The sequence below is a fragment of the Magallana gigas genome, chromosome 7, assembly GCF_963853765.1.
Source record: "Magallana gigas chromosome 7, xbMagGiga1.1, whole genome shotgun sequence".
In the NCBI taxonomy this organism is placed as follows: domain Eukaryota; kingdom Metazoa; phylum Mollusca; class Bivalvia; order Ostreida; family Ostreidae; genus Magallana; species Magallana gigas.
The window spans coordinates 13,975,734-14,000,589 of NC_088859.1; the positions used below are offsets into that span (position 1 = coordinate 13,975,734).

The following is a 24,856-nucleotide window of genomic DNA, read 5'->3' on the forward strand; positions in this document are numbered from 1 at the left end:
ATTTGCAAGGTACATTTCTAACACATAGCGTTCATGCCGGTGACACGAGACAGCCATCTTACCTCGGACGATGACTTCTCCCACATGTTCGATGTTCCCAAGGTCTGATGAGGCAACACACGTGTAGTTCTTGCTCTCTGTGACATTTTTTAACTGAAGGACGTTTTTTCCTATGACAGGTTCGCCCAGTTGATTGGCGCCATCTCGCCACAAGACATATGGCATTGGAGACCCTATTGCCACACATGTTAAATTGACACCGCCGTTAGGGTCCACTTCCTCTCGCTTTGGTGGGATAGTAAAATGAGGTGGAACTCTTCGGACTGAAAGGGAAAAATGAAATAAAGTAATTTACCTTTTACATTCTTAGTGGCAATTCTATAAGAATTTCATCGAAAAGGAGAAAATTTCATTGAAAAGTAGAAAATAATTGATTTTTATGGTAACAGGAAAGCAACTTTATTCACTATATCATTTTATTCTCCAGCAAAAATTATCTTTGGGGAAGATAACTCTTGGTGCAAAATCAATATCTTCCCCAAATATTCAAGACTGACCTAACTGACCTAAATAGACAGACATCCATCAAGGACATACATTAATTTGTAACATGCAACATCTTTATAATCTGTATCAATTTCTGTGAATTATGAGGCATATCTTACAAAGGTAATGCATAGATAACACTTTATGGCATCAAATAGCATATCAAAAGGTGTGTGTTCTTCTTAAATGAAATCCAGAAGATATCGAAATTGTGATGGTAGGTTTGAGGAATATTTCATTAAAATTTATATCGGCCTGATCAATTTAGTGAAATAAGAAGGCTCAGTGATACGCAGAGTCAGACGAAGGGTGTGTGCTAAGATTACATGATATCCAAGCCTTTTTTTGTGATTAAAGCTAAGCATATGTTACATCACAAATAACCCCTGATATCTTCCACTCTGTCTAGATGAGGCTACTGATCTCAAGAACTGGTAGCATGTTAAGTGTAAGAGCCCTTCTCTGTGTTTATTTTCTTCATCAAGTATTTAAAGTACTGATAAGTGGACAGTCGAGATAAGTCTTACACAGAGAGAGAGAGAGAGAGAGAGAGAGAGAGAGAGAGAGAGAGAGAGAGAGAGAGAGAGAGAAAGAAAATATTTATAAATCAATCATAATTTAGCTATGTTTAAAAAAAATATATGACTTTATTCTTTGTTTCATATTATCATCAGAGGTGGGAGGTAGCTGTGATGTGAAAGATGAACTTGGACTTGCCTAACTTGTCCGATGAAACACTGTACTACATTACACAATGCAAAAACGGGGAAAATTCATAACAGTAAGGTGTTTCTCTTTCAATTTTCCTGTATTTCAACAGAACAATTCTGCAAAACTACTTATGTCAAAACTGACATGATGCTACGGCCATGAAATATTGTTTTCTACACTTTATCTGATAAGCCTGTGGGTATCTACAGTCTGGGTTCAACAACAAGGAAAGATGGAAAATATGAAAGGCCTCCATATTGGTGATAACTGACAGATGTTTAACAAGAGTATAATAGTCATCATTCATTCACTTAGGAGCCACACAGGAATATATATAATTTGTGATGGCATTTTTTGGAAGCAGTAGGAATTTTACCAAGATAGATAACTCACTGATAAATTCTGTTACTTAACAATTTTTTTAATAATGAAAACTAAGTATTTCTTGTGGGAAAATTTCATCAGTAGACAAAATGAATCATCTTTCACTGTTTCTCACTCAGAGAGAGAGAGAGAGAGAGAGAGAGAGAGAGAGAGAGAGAGAGAGAGAGAGAGAGAGAGAGAGAATATGAATAGAAATGTTCTTTCTGTAATTTTTTTTCGTATTCTTCATCAACTCATTTTAAATGAAGTGCAAAACTTTGTTTCTCTAAGCCTGTTAATAATTTGTTTCTCTAGGCTTCTTAATCATTTGTTACACAATTCAAAATTCATGTTCCCAAGAAGATGACTCTTGTATGGGTGTGAAAATGTAATTAACTTGTGTTGTTTTAGTTTTCCTCCTTTTTTCAATGGCCACTTGGAGATACGCACCTCTGACATAGAGCATGGCAGCATAGGAATATGCCACTCCATATTCATTGGATGCTACACATTCATACCTCCCATAGTCAGATTCTAGCGCCTTGGCAATTTGCAGAGAGCCTGAAGATGAAAAAGAATTTCCTATGAGATAAAGAATCAAGGAAGCATGTTCCAACAAATTCTCAATCAATCTTTCATGCTTTAAAATAAAAAAAAAAATCAAACATAAATACATTATGTGTAAAGAAGATTCAATTGGATAGAGAAAAAAAATATATTGATTTTGCAACAATATTGCAATTAACATTTTTTGCAACGTAGCGTAGGAGAAGACAATTCATATAGGCGGTCCTTCTGTATTCATCTTTTAACGTCTACTTGTGTATACCCAGGGGTGACTGACTCAGCTGCTGATCGGACAGTTATCTCCCTTAACAATCAAAATGAGTCAGTCACATCTACAAGTCAGGTACTGAACAGGTCTGGGCTATAAATATAATGGCGTTACTTGGTGCAACATTTCATTCCATGAACACTACTTCACAGACATTATCTACACTATTTGACAGCTTCACAGTCAAACATATATATTAATATCTCATTACCAAAATAACATTTATCTTAAAATAAAACAGGGTTCTTTTTTTTTTTTTTAAATACATAAAATGGTCACAAATGGAATTCCAATAGTTACCATATACCGGTACTAATTATAATTTTACCAAGGTTAAAATGTTTGCATTCTACCATGTAATGCATGTATTAGATCATTTCAGAAGTGGCACCTTGCTTGGGAAACTTTTGTAGATATCTATGTTTAATTTTTTAAAAACTCCCACTTTTGGTCAAACATATACCTGTGTCTGTAATGGTCAGTCTTCTATTATCGCCCAGCTCTACTGGGACATTATTTTTGAACCACTCAATTTCGAACTTGTGACCATTAGCATCCGCTTTGCACTGCATCACTGTTGGCTTTTCTTTCTCCACAGACTTCAGTTCGGGATTGATGATAATGTTTGGATAGCCTTGTGGAAACTCTGTAAGGACAAAGAGGAGAGAGGTGAAATCTTGGCTCTGAGATTCATTGAGCAATGATATACAGATAACAACTTTGTTCACACTCATTTCTATACTAAATCAGCTAACCCTATTTTTTGGTGTGAATTTACATTTCAGTACGTGCAAAGTTTCACATTCAGTTTCAGAAAGTACCAGAAGCCCTCAGTCTATGACAGTAGTTTGACAAATGAATGTTCAGTATCACGAAAAATAAATAAAAAAACTATCGTTAGTGTACAGAAATGTAGATATATATAAAACTCCTAGATGGAAAACTCTGCACTCGTTGCTGATAAAGGCACAGAGACAGAGAGGAAAAAAATCCAAAAACTTGCTGGTAAACTGGTTTTTTTTCAAAAACATGATTAGGAAATGTTTATTTGTACGGAAAATGAACATCGAAGAAAAAGATCTATGGAGGGTAGCTCTGGAATGAGACAGAGAGAAGAGGAATTGTGGGTAGACTGGGTAGAGGGGAGGATTATGGATAGGAAAAATACAGGCATCTCTACTGGTCAGACAACAGTGGGAGACTTTTGCAGAAAGTAGTACACAAAGTCATCTTGTACGGTGCATTTATGCTGACCACATCTATTTCAAAATCGGAAAAAAGCTCCTGGTATTGCTCACCTGAGAAAAATGACAAGTTCTGAAAAGCAAATCAACCAGTTTTTAAATTTTTTTGTTAATAAAATTCAGTTCTAAAAATTTTTAAGCATATATATATATTTTTTTTTTTTTTTTTTTTTTTTTTTTTTTTAACAAATCTGGAATGTTCTTTAAGTTGATTTTAGGAAAGGCTTTTTTGATAAAGAATCAATCATTAATCAGGGTTGACAACAGATTAGAGCTCTCAGGTAAGCAAAACACTCTACCTAACAAAGTCTTGTGTTGAGTCGGAGTTATCTCTCTTGGCTCACGACAGCTGTGAACCAACTTTTACATTACAACACTAAATCAAGATGCAAATGAAAAACAGATAAAGAAAACTGTTGTTTTAATCCATCTTAGGGTTGAGAAGAAATTTGGATCCATTAGAATAAAAAGCAAAAAGACATTTATAACTACCTTTATAAGTTTTTTTCCATTTAAGATATTCACCTGAAATTTACAGCATTCTTTTTTCTAAGAATTCAGTTTCAAAATTAAAAAAAAACATTAAAATGGTAGATCAATAAATAAATAAAGAAAAGACATTTAACACATGTAAAACATAATCAAATGATATTAAGGTCTGAAAAATGACGGCTTAATTTGTTCTTTGTTTACTACACCAACCAATATATGTTATCCGATTTGTACATCATTTAGATCAGATAATTTTCCCACCCAACTTCAAATATAAAATACACAATTTAACATTTCTGCTGATGACAAATGCAAAATTGATATCAATGGAATTATTAAGACAGATCATTTCAAAAACATCTTAATTATGAGAACTGTGGGTACAAATATCAAAAGCAAATACCTATGTGGTACATTGTATATAGAACACTAATCAAACAATTGATGCAAGTAATTTACTTTTTTCTTCCTGTATAGAAGACATGACTGGAGCTTAGATTTCCATGGTAACTGAGACAAAATCAATACAATGAGTGTACAATTCTTGCATACAGAAAAGTTCCACAAAGCATCGGATATTCTAATGGCCCTCCGCTTTGTCTGACCATACAAAAACCAATCTGTGTGTTTCTTTCTGGGAGTGCAATGGGGGTGTCTTTATGGTCCGTCTGCAAAGACCTTTAACGCTTCCGAATAAACAGACAAGAGTACACGTAATACTGGCCTGGAACTTTATGGGGGACTGTATCTCAAATTTTTATGTAGCCCCAGAATAGCTAGACCCACACTGAGTCGAGTGCACTCGGTACGAGTACACTCCCCACTGACATATCAATAGACGGACAGCGGGACTGTCATATACAAAATGAAATAATGTCTCCGGTTTCAGATGTCATCGTTTCAGCGTCATTGCATATTAATCAGCTCATGACTAATGTCTGGATGCAGAGTCTGAATGCGCTGGGAAACAAATTATTGACTAATTGCTCCGTTAACAGAAGTGAAAATCCTCCAACTATTAAATTGCATTTAAATTTGTTGCTGAAAGAGAACAATTATAGTGCTATCAGTGTGTCATAGTTCAGCCTTGTAGCAAGTACCAGGTAGTTCACCAGTCAATGAATGCATGAAATAAACTTCCATTATAACTCTAAACCTATAATTATTTACTTTGAAAAAATAATTATACGATATTGAAACACATATCCCTATATCTAATTATCAGGATTTGTTTTGGCAATAAAGAATGACTGTGGCCATGAATAAGTGAAATAAAACCTGTGTATTCCATAATTGATATCAAATATTATATTGCACTACATTGACTACAAAAAAAAAACCCCAAGACAGGAGGCTCCTATAATTCCCATAATCACAAAGAGAAAAATCCCCAAATGGGTTAACACAAGAACTAGAATTGTCCTAAGAAGAAAATGTAAACCCCTTTCTTTTGTTGCAACTAAACTACAGCACCTCCCAAAGGGAGGCTACTCTAGTTTAAATCATAGAAAAGGTCTCCCAAGGGAAGACAACTCCTGATCAATAACCATAAAAAAATAAAGTGGACCAAAGCAAGGTAAAAAGCTGATCCAAAAATTGCTTCTGTTCGATACATTGTATATAATTCTGATATTCAAATCATAGTAATTTAGTCTCAAGAGTGTGTGGTTAATGATTATCTTATAACTTCTGGAGATTTTATAGCATCATCAAATATTGAACATCCTATCCAGTTTTCAATTTTGCATTATCAAAATCTTTGAGGAGATGCATGCTTCATCAGGGTCAAGAGTTGATCAAAGACGAATAAAAACATCCATTGATTGCTCTGATCAAGAAACAAAATTCCTCTCTTGGGAGATAAAAAAAAGAATCCGCTCTTCTTGGCTTTGTGCGTCAGTGGAAATCAATCCAGCAGATATCACATTATCACGATGATAAAGAAAAGAAAATACAATGGAACTATACACCTAGTCATCAGCAAATATTGTCTCTGATGCTGTATAACTAAAAAACCTGGAGACAACAAGATCTTCAATACTCGAACTTATACATACCGGGGGTATGTAAATGCATTAATGTTTTCCAAAAATAACCTTTTTGGCCCCGTTATTAGATTCATTAGATTTTTTTTAATATACTGACATTAAAATTCTTATCATATCTAAAAACATTTATCTTCAGAATTTTTTTTTTTAAACCAACATCTCAGATAATCCAGAAATCCAGAAATCATTTATTCTGTGTTAATTTTACCCATTCCTTCTCTGTATACTGTCTAGATTAACTGTAATATATTCATCACAAATTTGATCATACAAAGGGAGATAATTTGAGACTAGCGGTTATGGGAAGATAGTGTATATACTCGCATAATATTCTGACAGTGATATTATTTTGCTTGACTTTTGATTTTGCACAAAGGTGGGAAAAGACCAATCACTAAATTCAACTACACAGGAATTATACTATATCAGATGTTGAGTATATAGTAATCCAATCACATCACAACCGCCACACAGCACAACTGGAATTCTACTAGGAGACCCACAATGCCTTACCGTTTCCTTCGCGGTCGATCCTGTAGACCTTCAGGTGACCGGTGCTCCTGACAGGATCTCCGACTCCGTTTTCGGCGACACAGGTAAAAAAATCATTGTCGTTGGGCTTGACTGTTTCGATTCTCAGAACACTGCCGAAGGGCATGTCAAAGACTTTAAACCGGTTCCTCCTCGTGTTCAGTTTCTTTCCACCTTTCTCCCAGTAGAACGTGGGCTGGGGATTTCCTGAGGCTTTACACACAAAACTGACTACATGTTCCTCTGCCACGGTCAGGTTCTTCACCTCCTGGGTGATTTGGGGTTGAACTACAAAATACAATGGGAAAGAGTGGATAAGTTTCAAGGTTCTGAAAAGGGATAGTTTCCAAGTTTGTTTAGTGGAGAAGTTAACATGCAAGCATGCAGGAATCACTGTCACTTGGTCAACCAGATTCCCAGGGATGTATACTGCTGCTCCAAATTAAGTGAAAAAAGATTAAATTTTGTAAACATTAATTGCTTCTGCACAAGTTCTTTATTTTTACGAATACATGTACCATGATTTTTATACACAGCACACAATGGCTGACATAATTTCATCTTATTAAGAAATGATGGCAGAAATAGCACAAATTAAGACAGTCTTAAGAATTACCAAATTGATTACATGTAGTTTACTTCAACTTGAACTGAACATACTGAGTTCATATCCATGTCAAGAACAATTTTGTATCCTTTAGGAGAGATAACTTCTAACCCAGACATTTTTAGTTGATTTGATAGCATTTTGATTGGTTGGTCCCTGGGAACCTGGGGTAGACTACAGAAATTTGTAAGGTGTTTAAATACACCTCAAGTCCATCAATATCTCTTATAATGAACATACTCTTTGGTATTCCAGTACATCAAATACCATCTTTTCTGCAGTATACGGTTCAAGTTTGGCATATTTATAGAATTTTATCCCCCCCCCCCCCCATTGGTTTAGTGTATACCATCCAGGCTTGGGGTGAACTACATTGTAAAGTAATGCATTACATTAACATTACTTCATGCATTTGGACATTAAATTACCTTTACTTAATTTTCTTGAATTAATGCATTACATTATCATTACATAAGTAAAGAAATGCATTACCATTACCAACACTTTGTGAAAAGTTAATAAGTTTTTAAAAAATACTTCTAAGTAAATAGTTTTTGCAACACTTTAACATATCTACAGGTTCAAATATAATGATTAATACAAGATTGATGCTGCATTATATGAGCATCAACATTTCGAAAGTTTCATCTTTAATCTGCATCCTGTAGGGTTTAAAAATCTTCCTATCTCTACTAAATAAAGGTTCTACAGGGGCAAACTCACGAAGCAGGGACTCAAAGATACTGTTTTACCATCTTCGATAAAGAAGGATATATTAGTATGTCAAAATTGGGAAGTGATTTTCAAGCTTCCAGAGATAATGGTTTAAAAGTGAAGAGCATGCATTTTGCTTTAAAAGTGCATGTCTGTCCTCTAACTCTTTAGGAGCGATGAAATGGTCTGATGGATTAGACACTGTCCTCCAGATCTATGCAAACCAGTTCAGAAAATGGTTCAAGAAAACAGTTACACAATAATTAAATAGCATTACTTTGAAGATATGTAATGCATTGCAATGCATTGCCATTACATCTAGAACCATTTTAACAAGAACTTGGACTTTGGGTAGCTGTGTTTAACAGCATTGTGATGTTTTGAGTAAAGACTAGCAATTGGTGTTTATTTCGCTTGAAATCAGCATCATTTTTAACTTGATTCGACACAAGAAATAGATAGTTACATCCTACTGAAAGTCCAAGGTCTTTTTAAAATGGTTCTAGCATTACCCCAAGCCTGATGCCTTTCATGCGTCTAATACACATCTTCCCTTTTTTTAATGTTTTCTTTTCTTCATAAAGGTGTATTTAAACACCTTCCAAGATCTACAACCACTTTCATTGTCTAAACAATGCAAGCTACACACATTCATCAAGCTTCATTCCTCAGTTTGCTATTGTACATGTCTGTAACTTTAACAGATTTTCACATTCTTACATCTTTACAAGTTTTAACTGACACTAGCATATCAAATTACCACCAACAACTATGGAGATCTCAAATTTAAAAAAGAACAGATGTGTAACCAGATATGATAATTTTCATGTTTGTATTTTGCTTTATGCTAATTAATCATTTGTTTGTTAATCATTCGACAATTGCTTATGATTTCAAAAGTCTAGAGAACGTACAAAAAGATCACATAATTTACGCTTAGTACATTGAAAGAATTAAGAAAGATGCTAAGAATCATATTTGCGTGCTAATTCTTGAATTATAATAAAGCTGTAACAGATAGAACAGATTCAATATTGAAGAAGACAAACATTTAGCTGATCTTGGTTTCCAAAATATGTTGCCATCTTAAAGCTTGTTTTAATTTGTTTTATAGATCTAAAAAGCCTAAAAACTCTATAAATTCATTTTTGTAATCCATATGTTGCCATGATGCAGCAAAAATCGGTATATTCTGTACAAGTATGAAAAGTGAGTTCTTTTTTCTTTCTTTTTAATCTTTCACTTGAGTCATTGTAGCTTAATTTTTTTTCCCGACTTTTCAATTAAGAAAATCAAGCTGTCACATCAATGTCACACATAAATGTTATACTACAAGACTTGTCAAGCTGACGAAAGAAAACAAATGGATTCAAATCTAACTCCATTCTCCTTTTACATGGTCTCTTTACTTCCAATTTATTTAATACGTTTGAAAGAGAAAAAAAACCACTTTCATCTTATGGTCTATTACAGAAATAGGCCAATGTAGTTCATGCTGGGAGGAATCTTGCTTGTTATTTTTTTTAAGGACAAAAAGGGCAAGTTCAAGAATTTTTACTGAAAGAGAGAGAGAGAGAGAGAGAGAGAGAGAGAGAGAGAGAGAGAGAGAGAGAGGAGGAAAGAAACAGGAGGGGGGACAACTAGTGGAGTTCTAAAGATATGCTTTATTCAATTTTGTACCATTTGTCTTCAATTAAAATTATTTGATCAAGATCAAAGTCAATAAATAAAGTTGATACAATGAATGTTTCTATTTGATTAACCCATTTATTACACTTTTGCATAAAACCATACAATTGTTTTTAAAGAGACCATCCGAAGGAATGCCGAGTTGTGAAATGTTTGCTTTCGTCTCTCTTGCAAGTCGCAGAACATAACAATTATAGATGACAAAGACATGCAACAAGATAAATGTAGGGGCTCTGTGTGTATTGAAATTCATAAATATTTCACAAAAATAGAAGAAATCAATTCAAACAAATGTTACACTCTGCTAAACATGGCTTGATAGAGCCTGACTGTTGTTCTGGGTATCATCAAGTATATATCAAATGTCATCAAAGCGATACAAAGTGAGAGTGAAGCTTGATGATATATACTGATGTCTGTGTGATTCCCATCTCTGCTCCTCTTGAAAGAGAGATAACTCTAGATCCCACAGTAATTCATTACTGTTACTTTTATTGGGTACTGCTCTTTATAGCTTTAATTTTGCCCCTGTTTTGTTTTTGCTCTATGTAGGTTGTAAAATAGTTTACCCCATTTTCAAAACACCCTAACACTGTTGTGGTTAAAAGAGAAATGAGGGTGAATGGGGCAAAATATAACAGGCCAAAATTACCCAGCACACAACAGTATTATTCCATAAATCAATTTCTCTGTACATTCACTTACAATTTCATTAAGATATGTTTGGAAAATTATTATCCCAATGAAAAAGTACTGAGGGGTCTGTTGCGAAAGTTACAAAACTAATGAAATATTAATTTTTCTGATGCTATTAAAAATCCCAATCAGCATTAAATTACAAGAGATATTTTTTTTTTAACTCTTTTGAGCAATCTCTGAACTAAAATATAAAATGGTACACTGGCTGTCACACAGAGAACCCAGTTAGGGTCTATCAATCCAAGGGGAGGCAACTCATTGTTTGTTTGTTTAACTTACTTCTTGGATCTACGGTAACCCCGGACTTACTATTTATTAGAGGTAAAAATCTGTAGAAATCGTAAGCAGGGGTCCCTGTTGGATCAAAAACAAAATGAATCCTATCTTAAGTAGATATTGGCACTATTTATTATTATATTTGGTCAATCTTAGCATTGATAAATTAAGGCTGGATGGCCATTTTTAGATTATTTGAACCTTCCAGAAAAGAAGAGTTATATTAATAAAGATATGAAGAAATATTTTAAAGCTAAATTTTTTTATAACTTATTTTATACTGTAAATTCCTAATTAAACGCGAGGAATTAATATCCACAACAATTTTAAAATCTTGTTTCTATTTTTGCAGACAAATGTAAACTATTTGGAATTTTTAAAAAAATGGCATTCCTGATTTTGTATTCTCACAATTTGATGCCAAATCATTAAGTTGCTAAATTAAGTACTCGCGTGAAATAAGGAATCTCCAGTAATTAATGGTAAGAAAAACCTTGCTATATGTGATGAGTAATGTGTTTACCACCCAGCTCCTAGAAACTAGTATTACTCTTATGCTATCTTCAAACATTTCAGAATTAGATTAATAAATTAATATTTTAATATGCAACCCAAATAAAACAATAAACTGGTATCTCAGATTTGGAAGAAACATTCCCATTTATTTACAGATTCAAACCAATTGCTTTGCATAGCACTGAAATATGGTTGTTTCAAATATCGTTAGAATTCCAACCCCCCCCCCCCCCCCCCCCCAACCCCCCCCCCCCCCCTTGTTTGGAAAAGATGATATTACAATTTATTTTAGCATTTTTTTAAATTTTAGGACCATTATATTTGAAATCTCTGTTCAAAATGGTACTGGGTCCTGTTGACCCCAAATTCCTTATAACCAACTTTGGACTACTTTGACTAAAATGTGGGTTAAATAAATGTGACCCTTATCAGGCAGACTGATACCCAGTATTTGAAGCCTGCATGAATTTCCTCGTAGTATATAACTACCAATAATGCCAACGACAGGTAAATGACCCTGGATACAAAGTAAGTGGACAATTAGTGGACCTGTAACATTTTATCTAAAAGTCATTTCTGGTGATGAATAACAGTATCATCTAATTCTAAACAGGTGCTTGATGATAGACAGTCACACAGGACCAAAACCAAAAGGTGCAAGTGGAGAAACACAAAACCAGTCATTGTCTTTGTCCATGTGCACAGTTGTAAAAAGCTGTGACAAATACAAAGGTACATTGTAATCTGCACTATCGCTTTATTTCTGGAGTTGACCCTTTGTTATGGGTGGAGAGGGTTTCATCATGCTTATCAGGCCTCCCGCGTTCATCGATCTCCAGATACGCTACCCCTAACCTTTTTTTCCCCGGCTGTTTGATGACAAAAGTCGTTATAGAAGAAGTCCACAGAAATACACAATGATGGTGGGATTAAGCCCACTGATCAATCAGTAGATTCATTTCTGGCCATTATCTTTTGATGGAACTGAACTAGTGCTGCAGGGATCTGCGCGACAGGAACATGGCTTGCTTATTAATTGGCTTGTTTAGTACCAGCACAGAGGAGACTGCATATGTGTGAATTCATTTGGAAAGCTATGAGTCAGAAAAAACAATTCATTCCTGACATAAGTTACAAATCCTAGTCACATACCTAGACCATTTAAAAGGAAACCCCTATCTAAACCACAAATCTTCTGGCCCACATTACATGATACTCAGAAGTTCAAAGCAGAAAAAATTAGAGATAAAATACAGCCATTTTTGCTGGTGCCCAAATCCAACAATGCAATTCTCTATGCAAATGAATCTGTCTAAATGCAAAAGAAACGTCAAGTCATTACATTAGTCAACAGTCTTGGTTAGGGGTATTCTCGGACCAAACTCTTTAGCATTTTGACAGAAATTCAATGACGGCTCCCCATTTCATTATCAAACGCAATCCCTTGCTTTAAACCCTCCCAACCTAATCTATAGATGCTCTCTAAAACTCAAAAATACTTCAATGGTGCCCAAAGTGGACGTAACAATTTAGCTATTGCAAAGTAAAGAAAGGGAGAACAAAATCCATCTAAGGGGGGTGAGAAATACCATAAATCGCATTGTTAGTGTATACATAATCTTGAAAAATTTCATTGGCATTTGTAATTAATCCAATAAATAAATTGGTCCTCTCTGAGCCAAGCGTTCCAAGTATTGGACCAGCACTTGTCATCTTGATTGCCTTGTCCAATGAGATCAATAGATTGACCATCCCCCTGGGCCTTTTTTATCCTTTCATTACTGCAGACATATCCAGCTGGCCTGATGGACATTAGGTTTATACAGGGGAAAGCTAGACTAAAGAGATTTCTCAATCAATCAGCTTCTGGCTGGCTGGAGAATACTGTTACTCAACCTAATCAAACAGTCCGGCTCCCCCTGCAGGGCTATATAACACAATCGCCCCTGCTTGTGTGGGACTACCAATAGTAGGAAACTATCACAAGCTCTCTATAGTCACCCTGTTGTTTATCTGTCACTAATACATTAATAAATTGATTGCAGCCGCAATAGTACATGTACTCGCATTTGAAATTCAACATGGCGCACCAGAGTTGCGCTTTTTGTAGATTTATGAAGTTGACATTGAAATGGGATTTTTGCGCTTTTTTGTAAAAAATTTATTGCTCGATTGACTAGTAGAGACTACCCCTGAAGTATATGCAATAAAGTTAACACTGAAATGGCATTTTTGCGCTTTTTTGTAAAACATTTATTGCTCGATTGACTAATAGAGACTACCCCTGAAGTATATGCAATAAATTTCAATTTCTATAATACTTTACATGATGTTTGCTAACAATGACTCATTTGGCCCCTATCTCAGTATCTATTGAAGGGCGATGCAAAATTTATAATGACAGGGGATCTATTTCAGCTTGTTGATAGTTGTGAAAAGAATACTTTGGAGACACACATGGGTCCTTTCGTACGTTGCTTTTTTCCTGCTCAGAATGGGGGGTAAATTATGCATGAAATGGGATGAAATTGTAATACACAAACATTGTGTGTCACTTTTAATTTTACGATTCACACACAATCTCATTTAAGAATTCATAGTCTATAGATTGGGACGCTATCAATTGTTTGACATATGGGTAGGAAGGAATGGCAGTAAAAATTCCTCACTTTTTATAAAGGGATAAATCTCTCTGTGAATCGAATAATCAACGCATTGACAAATAAAAGAGCCTTATTCAGGTGGGGGTTGTATTTCAAAAGATACAAGAAACATCATAGATATACCAACTCTGGAAGGAAGTGGGTGAAATAATGACTAAAAAGAAAAAAAGAAATCCATGGTGGAAGTTTGAATAACAAAAAATCAATGAACAATGTCTGGAATTTGGGGAAATATTTGCGCAACTCTCAGGATCTTGGTTGTAAGCAATGTCAATATTTAAAGACCAGCAGAGGAGTCATCGATAAATATTCATGCAAAAAAAAAATCCCAAGTCGCAAAGACTTCCAATTCTACATGGCTGGTATTTCTGTTCAATCTTGTGATCAAAACCCCTACTTGATAAAATCTTCTCCATGTTATTCCAGTCAGATATATGATTCATAAGGTTGATATCACGAGGGACAAGTTCAACAGTGCTTTAGATATGTTGCCCAAGACAGCCCCAAAGTCTAGATCCCAACCTGTCAGCTCGATCAATTGTCAAAAGAACTCGGCTCCTCAGCATTAAGGCATATAGGAAACTGTTGGCAAAGCATAAATCCTCTGTTCAATGCACTAAGATACTTTAAGAATCAACTGTTACATTGTAACTGGTAATAAATAGCATGTACGACCTTTCAAATAGGTTATCTACCCTGAATTGTAAGGCAACTTGCCTAATCACTCTCAGATATATAATAAAAGTGCAGACTATGCAGTAAGGAATGATTAGCCATTGAACTTATTCATAAATTATCGTTACAGCACACACCCAAGGTATCAAATATCCAAAATTCCTTTAAATTTTCTGTTACCCCATACAGATTTTCGTGTTTTGAAATATTACCTGAAAAGGTTTATAAGGAACCTTCTTAAAAAAAAGGAAAACCTAGCTACGCCTGAAGCTTTATTGCTGGATCTTTGCATGTGCCCATTTTTCAAAGTACATCTGCACTATTGTCATGTGATGCTTTAATATGAAAAGACTGCAATTTCAGACTACTTTATATGTTTTCCATATTCTATAGCCAATTCTGCCTCTCAATTTTCTTTCTTCCTTGCATGATGCATGGGCATCAATGACATCTCTCACAGTAATGTTCTTAACAATGAAACAGTCTCCTATGGCCTCCTACTGTACCACGCACAACAAAACGGCCTCACAACCAGCAACAAGACCAGAATCTACAGCTATAACTATTGACCATTGTTGCTTTATTAGTTTGCCTTGTTCCTACTCTCAAACAAGGCCATATGCTTCAGTACTGTACAACTGTGCAAAGTCAGGATATGTGATTTTTAATTAAATCACAAACTACCTTAGAGACCTCAGAGAGAGAGAGAGAGAGAGAGAGAGAGAGAGAGAGAGATGCTAACAAGGACTGCTTCATTTCTTTTAACTCTATATTTTCATCAATTTGATTAAAAAGCATATTTGAAGATAGCATAAGTACAAATCAAATCCTTCAATGAACTATTCTACTAAAGCACAGAAAATTAAATGTAGTTCTGTTAAAGTCATATCAAAAATTTATGACAGAATAACTGGGTTGCATATTGATCAAAACAAAATCTAATAGAAATGGGACGCTATATACCACTATATCAAATAACAATAAAATTCAATATGAAGCAAGACAATAGATGGTTTATAAATTCAGCAAAATTGTTCTATGCAGGTCATGTTTGCTGATTTCATCCCTGTTAAAATATCATGGTTCCTCAAATTAAACAACATTAATATGAAAAATTCATTGTTTACAAAGGTCTTTTTGTTTTGGTGGTGAACACTTTCTCCATTATTACAGGTATTCTATCAACTCACAGGGGACATAACTCTGTGTCATAGATTCTGAATTCCCTACAGGTGAAATATGGAGCCAAATTTGATTTACTCAAGAGTAACACACAGAGTTGAGGACTACAGCAGATAGGAATGTATTAATAATTCAGGGCGATTTTTAATGAGAAGCCCTAATAAACTGATAAATGGCGGCATACAATCTCATGTTACTGTATTAGATATCACTGATGGCACTTTCCTGGCGTACATCAATGTCGGAATCTTTATAATGTAAGAGGAGACTTTTCCCCATCATATGTTTCATCTTTTTCATGCTTTCCATCATGGCTACATAATCCTAATCATCAAAGTTACCTTACATGATATTGTTTTGTTTCAGAGCGTAATAAAATACCATATATCAAAGGTGGGAGATGTACTAAATTAAACAAGCGTCATTTTCAATGCATCATCGGTAGACGGGAGGCAGTAAATAAATGATGTACTGGTACCCCCACCAACATCAAACCTATCGGTACTGTGCAAGGGTGCAACCGCAAGACCTCAAAAAATCAATACCTTTTCTAATTCTAATGAAAATTCAACTGCAAGCATTTACATAGTAAAAAAAAAAGAACAAAAATTTTGATACTTGATTTATGGGATTTTTCATTCTTGTCATAAAGCTTTTCCCAAGAGCTAGAAACAATGTCTTTTTATAAAAGTTTTCATCAAAGTTAGTTCTGGTGGTGAATTTGCACTTGATTTCCTCAGATTCGTTTTCCTTGTCATTTCACACCAAATCTCAATGGACCAAACTTGAATAAATTAAGTCACCCAAGTCCAAATCTGATTTTATTTGCTGCATTTCATTGATCAAAATCCAAGAGGTGACTTAGATGTTCTCCCATAGATGCTTAGCTTAGCTTCAAGTGATTGTAATTTTTCTTTCAATCTGACAAGAGAATTTTCTCTCATGCAGTTTTGCACATAACAAGTTCATTTAAACTACACCCCCTTCTTTCTTGGTGACAAATTGATAACATGAATTGCCCTGACTTGTTCATGCATCTAAAGGGTAATAGGTGTGACTTTTAACATTTTCAAATGCAGTCAAAAATAATGATATAAAATGTGACTCACCGTTTTGTGTGCTGACAACCGCGGTGCTCAGAATCACCACCGCGGTGAAGGTACCCAGAATGCTGTTCATGGTCGCCACAGCACTAATGCTGCTGCATATACTATTGCTATTTTACCTGAAAAATGGAAACAATGCACAAAACTACAACATCAAGTTTACCAACTCTGCATGGAATGTTTAGGATACCACCACCATGATTTGAGACCACCACCTGTAGTGTGTTAGTTCCGTACTTAATTTTAAAGTCTTTGTATGGAGTAAGTGTTTTGTTAGTACACAACTGTTATACCCACAATGTTATGAAGAAAATTTAATCCTTACTCAAAATACACAAAGAGATAAAATGAAGTTCTCCAATGGAAACACTGTGATGAGCTAATTCTCTTGTTTAAATTTTCCTTCCATTGGCTATAGGGCTATTATCAAGCACTGATTTTTCCAAGATATTTTTCCCACCTTGTAAAATTCAGCACTTTTTCCAGCTGAATTTCAACAAGGCTGGATCACTGGACCTTAGAGATAACACAATGATTCACCCCGGCTAAATAGTGAGGCAAATTAATTACACCGCTCTCTGTCCATTAAAATGAACTTTCTTTTCAGCCCAAATTTATATTCACAAAGTCCCAAAAAAGAGATATTTAAGTTTTGACAGCAGTGCTTTTAAGGAAAGGCAATTAAGTTACAGTCAGTAAATTTCATGAATGAATGAAGTAACAGCATACAATGGGGCACTACAATACACAACCATGGGTCACTGAAGACACCTGGACTTCTCTCATTCACAAAAACCCAACTTCTAATCAATTACCTAGGATAAATACACTAAAAGTTAATTCCACTGAATTTTGTCACATAATTTCCTCAGTAAAGTTCCCTGTAGATGTCCACAACACATTAAACTTCCATCCATGGAATAAAGACAGTCCTTCCCATAATAGTCCCAGGTACACATACCAATAACATTGCTTTTAAATGAATCAGCCAATCAGAATGCTTGTTGCATTTCCTATGGTGCAAGTCTTGATGTGTCTTTTGTCACAGTACAAAGGGAGATAAAGCCTATAGGCATTTTTGTTCATGGATCATCTCACACACATTGTTATCTTTACACACTAAAGTTAAATAGTTAGCCCCTGCCACCTTGTCATATTACATCAAAAGAACTGTGCAGTTGTGAATTTAAAACCCACAAATGTGTTTTATGCTACATGATGTTTTGGCTAGAGCAATAACCTGGGGTGGTGGTGGTCCAAAACAAATTAGTGATGTAATATGCATGATGACAATTTACATAATGTCAGGTATAAATGGACAGTGTTACTTCCTCTATAACTTTCATTGTTTTTATAAATAATGAAATGCAGTGTTTCAAATGGTCATTAAAAATTTAATATAAAATCATTATATATCTAAATTATTAATTTAAAACAATAATATATTGGACAATAGACTCAGCTATAGAAACATCAATATTTAATTTTTTTTTTCTTTTTTTAAATCAATTCTTTTAATAAAATATTGAAATCTTTCAGCATTTGAAGTCCAAGGAACAAAGAGAGACAACTTACCAATTCATGAACCATTTAAATATGGCATCACATTGACAGATATGGCTCCTAGGTGTCTACATCTTTTTCAATGACCTGAAAGAACAGTATTCATATTAATGTCAAATTTTTCAAGCATAAGACTTTATCAGAGTGCTGTAAACATTGGCACTAATCAGCGCTTCATGACTTTATATGGCTCTTTGTTTCACTCAGTGGGTTACCATATTTCTCCATATCAGTAATTATAGTTAAAAAAATAAAAGGTAACTGAGGTAAGATAAACAAGTTTATACTGTAATAATAACCCACGTATGGGTCTTGAGGGAGGAGGGGGGTGGGGTTCCTTAAAATATGCCTTGTAACAACCCCCCCCCCCCCCAAAAAAAAAAACAACAAAAAAAACAGAATAAACTGGATCTGTGTATGTTCCCTAGCTGTACTCTTGAGTGTAAATTTTCATAAAATGCATGATTTGAAAGAAAATGATATGTGATGTCTGCCAGGTTTAAATTTGAGGAGTTTCTTGTGTGACTGGCAGATAAGATTGATTTCAAATTGGTATTAACCCCCCCCCCCCCCCCCAAAAAAAAAAAAACACCCCTGAGAATTCAAATATGTTGGTAAGGGAAACCCAGAAAATCCATGAAAAGAGAGCCATATCTTAAATTTAAAATGAATCCATAACATATGCATATATCAGTCATGAATGTAATAATCAATACAGTATAATAACAACAATTGCCAAACCAATTATAGATGTAGATATAATTCCATGTGAGGACAACTTGAAATGCTAGATACAAAATGTCATCCAATGCCAAAGAAAAAGATGTAGCAGTACATGAAAAAGATAAAGCCTTTTGCAACTTTAAGAGAAAATTTTGTAGAGATGTTGCGAAGGTGTTTTCACATGGTATAGAACAAATGTTGTTGCTCAATATGGCTGCTGATTGGCATAAGATTAAGGAGCTCAGGGTGTATCACAAAATATTTTTTGAAGATAAAGATAAATAAGATCCCTGTCTCTATCTTATCAGAACAGCGATCATTGATAAATTCATTGTTATATATGTATGTAAGACTGACCTACAATCTGTCTCCAGTTCTAATGGGCCCCATTAAATCTTTGTCAAAACTTAGAAAAAATTAAATCATTACTTAAATTGAACCCAGTCGAATATCTTCATCATTTTTATTTCACCTATTAAAAAATCTATTACGTTTTTCATATCAATTTAATTTCAATGTCTCTGCAGACGAGTACTAGTTATTGAAAAATTGTTCTTGCTATAGGGCAATGAAAAAAATTCCTTGTTTTTGGAAAATCAAAAATGGCCAGTGGTCGCCACTAAGGTGGCCAGACCAGGATTCAAACCCAGGCCCTTGAATCTCTCTAGTCAGGTGCTCTACCCACTGAGCTATCTGGCGCCAGTATTCGAACCAGCCTGAACAACACAGGAGTAATCATCAACAAGGAAAAAAAAGTGTGCATATCACTGTTAATTACAATAATTGAATCTGAAAGAGTCCAAATATTATCCTTTAAACTTTTCTTCTTCAGTAACGACATGGTCTCAATACACAATCAATACGAAAATTCTGAATCAGGAATCATAATTCAAGGGTTCCCTGATGACACAAATGAAACCATTCAGAAAAATTTACCTTTACACTAGGCAAAAACAGATAATTTATATTTAATGTTACCATTTTGTAAAACTGTTGATATTAAAAATAGGTTTCCTGGTAAAATCAGGTTTTAACCCCCCCCCACTGGAGACAGAATACATAAGTGATGAGAGCCTGCATACATGTAGCCTCGATGAACCCAAAGGAAATCAGTATAGTCTTAAAGCAATGGCAAAGATGTTTTACCACAAAAAATTATTAAAAATAATTTCATTCACTGTGCCATTATTAAGTAATTCAGAACTGAACATGTAGCAAAATCCCAAAGAATCAGAAGAATTCAAAGTACAACAAAATCCGCACAATTCCCTCTTGTTTGATGAAGCAATGCCATAATTAAATCATGGTATTCACTATTCATTCATCTATTTCTACAGCTTAATCAAATTTCTTTTCCCAGCCTGTCTTCATTAAAGGATCATATTTTTTTTTCGGTGGAAAAATGGCATTGATTTGCAGCTTTTGTTGGTTGGGTAAAGCAGTTGCTTCCCTTAGTCCACTCTTTGACCTAGTGTAAAATACATCGAGGGTAGCTGAAAAAATTCTCTAGTTCAGCAATTTAACCGAATTTGTACGCAGTGGAAACTTGTTTGTCCCGCTAGTCCTATGTTGAGATGGGGGAAGTTGCAATGGTTATTCTATGAAAAAAAAATCATCAAAATTTCTAGATAAACTTACTGGAATAGGAGATTAATTACTGGGTAAAAGGCAATATGATCTTTGTAAAATATGAAAGAAGTTTATATCATTCACTGCAAATTAACCTACATAAAGACAAAGAGAAAACAAATTTAATACCCATCCATAAGATAGCTCATTCATTCTCTGGCTATTTAGTTTGGTAAGAAGCAGCTTAATGTTTCTTGCTCTCAGATATACACCGCTTAAATTGCTCCATTACAAGAGAATTATATCACACACGAAGAAGAGACAAATGAAGCAATCAAGCCAACAGAAATAGCTTTCATTTTTCACATTTTCTAATCTTGTTAAATCTTCCCAGATTTCATTTCCCCCAGAGATAATTCTTCTTGTTACTGGTAAAAGATATTTCACCTTCAAAACTACAACCAAAAAAAAGAAAAAAAAGAATTGAACTTTCACACATAGATGAAGATAAATAATTCATGGGAGAAATTCGTTCACACGTAAAATATATTATGCAACAGATGTTGCTGCATACCCCCTGCTTGGAAGAGAGTTTTAAAAAAATGACAAATTTTCAATCAGTCGGGCCCTGACATTCTCAATATTCCACATTAATCTCAGACATTCTGCGCCTTGATTGCCCGATAACAGTTTTAACATAAATATGCCACACAAAATGGAACACAGGCTCCAGTCTCTACGAAATGACAGATAGAAAGCTTCAAACGGTTTTCTTGTTTAACATTTTATTTTTCAATGCACACATCTTGTAAACAGGTATATCCTGTTGTGCTGCAGTGCTCTTTGCTAAGTACTCTTTTAGAGAGAACTATCTAATATACCAGAGTAATTAACTAGGGGTTCAATTAGGCATTCTTTCAAAGACACATTCAAGCTGTTACTATAGTTTAAATCTTAAGTGTACTCAGACAGGTGTTAAAAATATCTTTAACTCAGAATCTTATTTATCGAGATATTGTTACAACCCCAGTCCCTAAAAGATGACTATGGCACCTGGAAGACCTTAAATGTTGATTCGTTATGGACATTATTCTTAATACTTGATCAGTTTATGGTACAAATTAAGTGAGTGAAACTTAGAAAACTATAAAGACAAAATATAGATTAAGTACAATCAAAATATATGAATTTGAGAGAGAGAGAGAGAGAGAGAGAGAGAGAGAGAGAGAGAGAGAGAGAGAGAGAGGCTGTATGCTCACAGAGAGCAATGTGATTTATAGGTTTTATCCACTGTGAGTTATGCCATAGAGAATACCAAATTCCATTAGACTATCATTCTACCTATATTTATTGTAAGCTTAAAGCCAGACATCCTTAATGGCAACAAGGGGAGGACAAAATTGTTCCAGCTAGGAGCAAGACAATGGGATAAAGTTGCTTGCAATTATCACACCATGAAATGCACACTGCATACAATGAGACTTTTTAGGTGAGCACTTCCAGCAGAAAGGACCGACTAGATTATATGGCAAACAGATCGGTATCAACGAGTCTCCCGGGTCCCCCCTGTTTTTAACCTCTTTTGATGCGACTGCATTGATCAAAGTCATGACATAACTTAGAGTGGCATTAGCAAACATTGATCACATGGCCGCTTGTATCATGTCAATGTGTGTGAATAGTTCTATTGAATTTTCTCAATATTGACAGTAACAAGAGATTTGGTTTCCATAGAAATAGGGAAAAAAAAAATCTATTAGCAATTAGATGAGACCAACTAAGAAAAAAAATAGAGATAAGGATTCAAAGGTTTTAATGGCGACACCAAACCATTCCCTGTTTCTTTCACAAATGTGATGTCAGGATATTTATCCCTTTACAATCTCCCAAAGTGATCTTAGTACAGTAACTTTGTCCCTCACATTGCATTTATAGTTATGGTAAAACAATCAACTTTCTAATTAATTTTACCGAATTACAGTCATTCAACATGACCATAGTAAGGTTACAATAGGGAAATCAACTCAGCCTCAGGAACTAGGCATAATACATGTCACAAATCGACTCATAACCCATGTTAAAATTTTAAACAAGTAATTTTATACTGATTTGAGAGTGTATCACAGATCTTCTTGCTTGGTGATGTCACAATAAATGTTAAAAATATTCTACGCCATTTTACTCCCTACATTCTATATGGGTTTTAGTGAGCATCTACAGTTAAACTTAGATTATCTTGACCACTGATATCTCAAATAAAATGAATATGTCGAAGTGATTTTTAAGTCCCAACCACTTATTTTTTTATGTATTTTTCCCTCGATATCTCGAATACTCCGATATCTTGAAGTTTTTAAACAGTCCCATCTAGATTGAGATAACGAAGTTTGACTATACATATCTGACTTATGAAACGATAATTGTTTTTCCCCATATAAATATTTTGCATAGATGTCATGTCCAAAATTTTAAACAGAAGAAGTCACCATGTATTTGTTAGAAGGTCAACTTCCAAAAGGTTTTTATCAGAGTTTATTTGATAAAATTTTTCACGTGTTGCCATCATTTGTTTTACTTTGAAGCTTCTAAACCAGTACTGCAATCTTAACATACAAATGTTTTTTAGCAATCATTATTATGTAAAAAACACTTATACTTTATATAATACATGTACCAAAAAGTTGGAAGCAAGAAACCCAAATTTTCTTAGCTTTTCTGGACCCTCCTTAACAATATGACATAAAAAAAAAACCATGGTAACTACCAATAAATTGCATTGTATGACCATTAAACTTCTGAAATCAGAGTCCACAACTCAATCAATTATCTGAATCGTAATGGACAGATGTTGGGTGCACAGATGGTCAGGATTCAAGAGATTCTCACAGAACAATCTGTCACCAAAATGTAACTGATCAAATATTGATCTCATTATTTGATAGGGAGATCTGGATCCAAATCTTGGAGTACCATCTTCTACTACAGTTTTCATTGGGCATAGAAAATCTTGTGACCATTGTGATTTCTTTACAACCAAGAGCAAAATTCTGATTTTTCCATGCCAAGTTTTGCTGCAATTAATAATTAATAGGTGTTCTTTTGCCTATATTGTCAACAAATGAAATATATATCAAAAATATTTTCTTCCCTTCTTCAGGTAAAGAGGCAGAAATGTTTATACCTAAAATGGTGCTTTTCTTCAGTAATTCTCTAACTAGCTTTCTTTTTTTTCTGAGAATAAAACCTTCTATCTTGTAAAGTTTTGATCTGCAAATTTTTTTTCTGATTTTATATTCAAAGTAAAGACATAACATTAATGACTTTGAGTAAACATAATTCATATTCCCCAGTAAATAGCCAGCAGTGTCTTCTCCATTTAGTACATAAACTGTGAATATAAAAGCTCCTTTCTAATCTAAAGTTCTCCTAGCTTTTAAATGTTCATTAAGAAGTTGTTTGGTTAATATACAGAAGCAATACAGAGGGCACTCATTCCAATCAGTGCAAATAGCATTGATTTATAGCCTCTGTTATTTATCCTGATTTGAGGCAAAAGCTTATGTTGCTTCAACCATTGGCTAAATAACATTTCTACAGGCTAATTCCTTTTGGAGGAAAAACAAGGAGAGCCCGATAAAACACTCCCGGACATAAAGATTGCAGACGGACCATCTAAACACCCATTTTCTCTATTTTTCCAATCGGGATAATGTCTGTGGAATTACAGAAATCATTCCTGGGATCCTTCGTAGGGGCATTAACTATTCATTATTCAGGAATGATAGCATTTACACACTTCTTTTCCTCATCTTTGCTGTATTCTTCGACAGTACTGGTTAAGGTCAGAGTTCATATCAATTCAATCCTTTTGTCAGACACACACACACTCACTTGGTAAGACAACAATTGTCTGCATCATGGATGAATTCAATCCTTCACACCTCATTTCCTTGACCAGAAACAAGCTAGATTAATGTGTTTGACATCCCAAAGAAGCAACCTTTTCCCCCCTCTCCTTGCATGCAATAATTGATTATCCGTACATGCCTTTTGTCTGAAACTGAGAATGAGTCAGTAGCTCATTTAAATAAATAACACATTTTT

The 24,856-nt window shown here is 34.6% G+C and overlaps 1 protein-coding gene across 18 annotated transcripts in view; it reads right to left on the reverse strand.

The window, feature by feature from the left end:
* LOC105329458 (receptor-type tyrosine-protein phosphatase S) overlaps positions 1-24,856 on the reverse strand; it is a 78,703-nt gene that overhangs the window by 30,715 nt on the left and 23,132 nt on the right. For 14 of the 18 annotated variants that reach the window (XM_066065968.1, XM_066065967.1, XM_066065976.1 and 11 more), the window contains exons 3-10: positions 18,473-18,547; positions 16,901-17,016; positions 10,789-10,833; positions 6,753-7,058; positions 4,192-4,224; positions 2,919-3,101; positions 2,071-2,181; positions 63-323 (exon numbers count right to left, since the gene is read on the reverse strand). In XM_066065968.1, coding sequence (XP_065922040.1) covers positions 63-323; positions 2,071-2,181; positions 2,919-3,101; positions 4,192-4,224; positions 6,753-7,058; positions 10,789-10,833; positions 16,901-16,970 — 1,009 coding nt within the window. In that variant the 5' untranslated portion in view covers positions 16,971-17,016; positions 18,473-18,547. Of the gene's footprint in view, positions 1-62; positions 324-2,070; positions 2,182-2,918; positions 3,102-4,191; positions 4,225-6,752; positions 7,059-10,788; positions 10,834-16,900; positions 17,017-17,712; positions 17,868-18,472; positions 18,548-24,856 lie in introns of those variants that run through there. The other 4 variants (XM_066065970.1, XM_020067715.3, XM_066065972.1 and 1 more) reach the window with 4 other exon arrangements.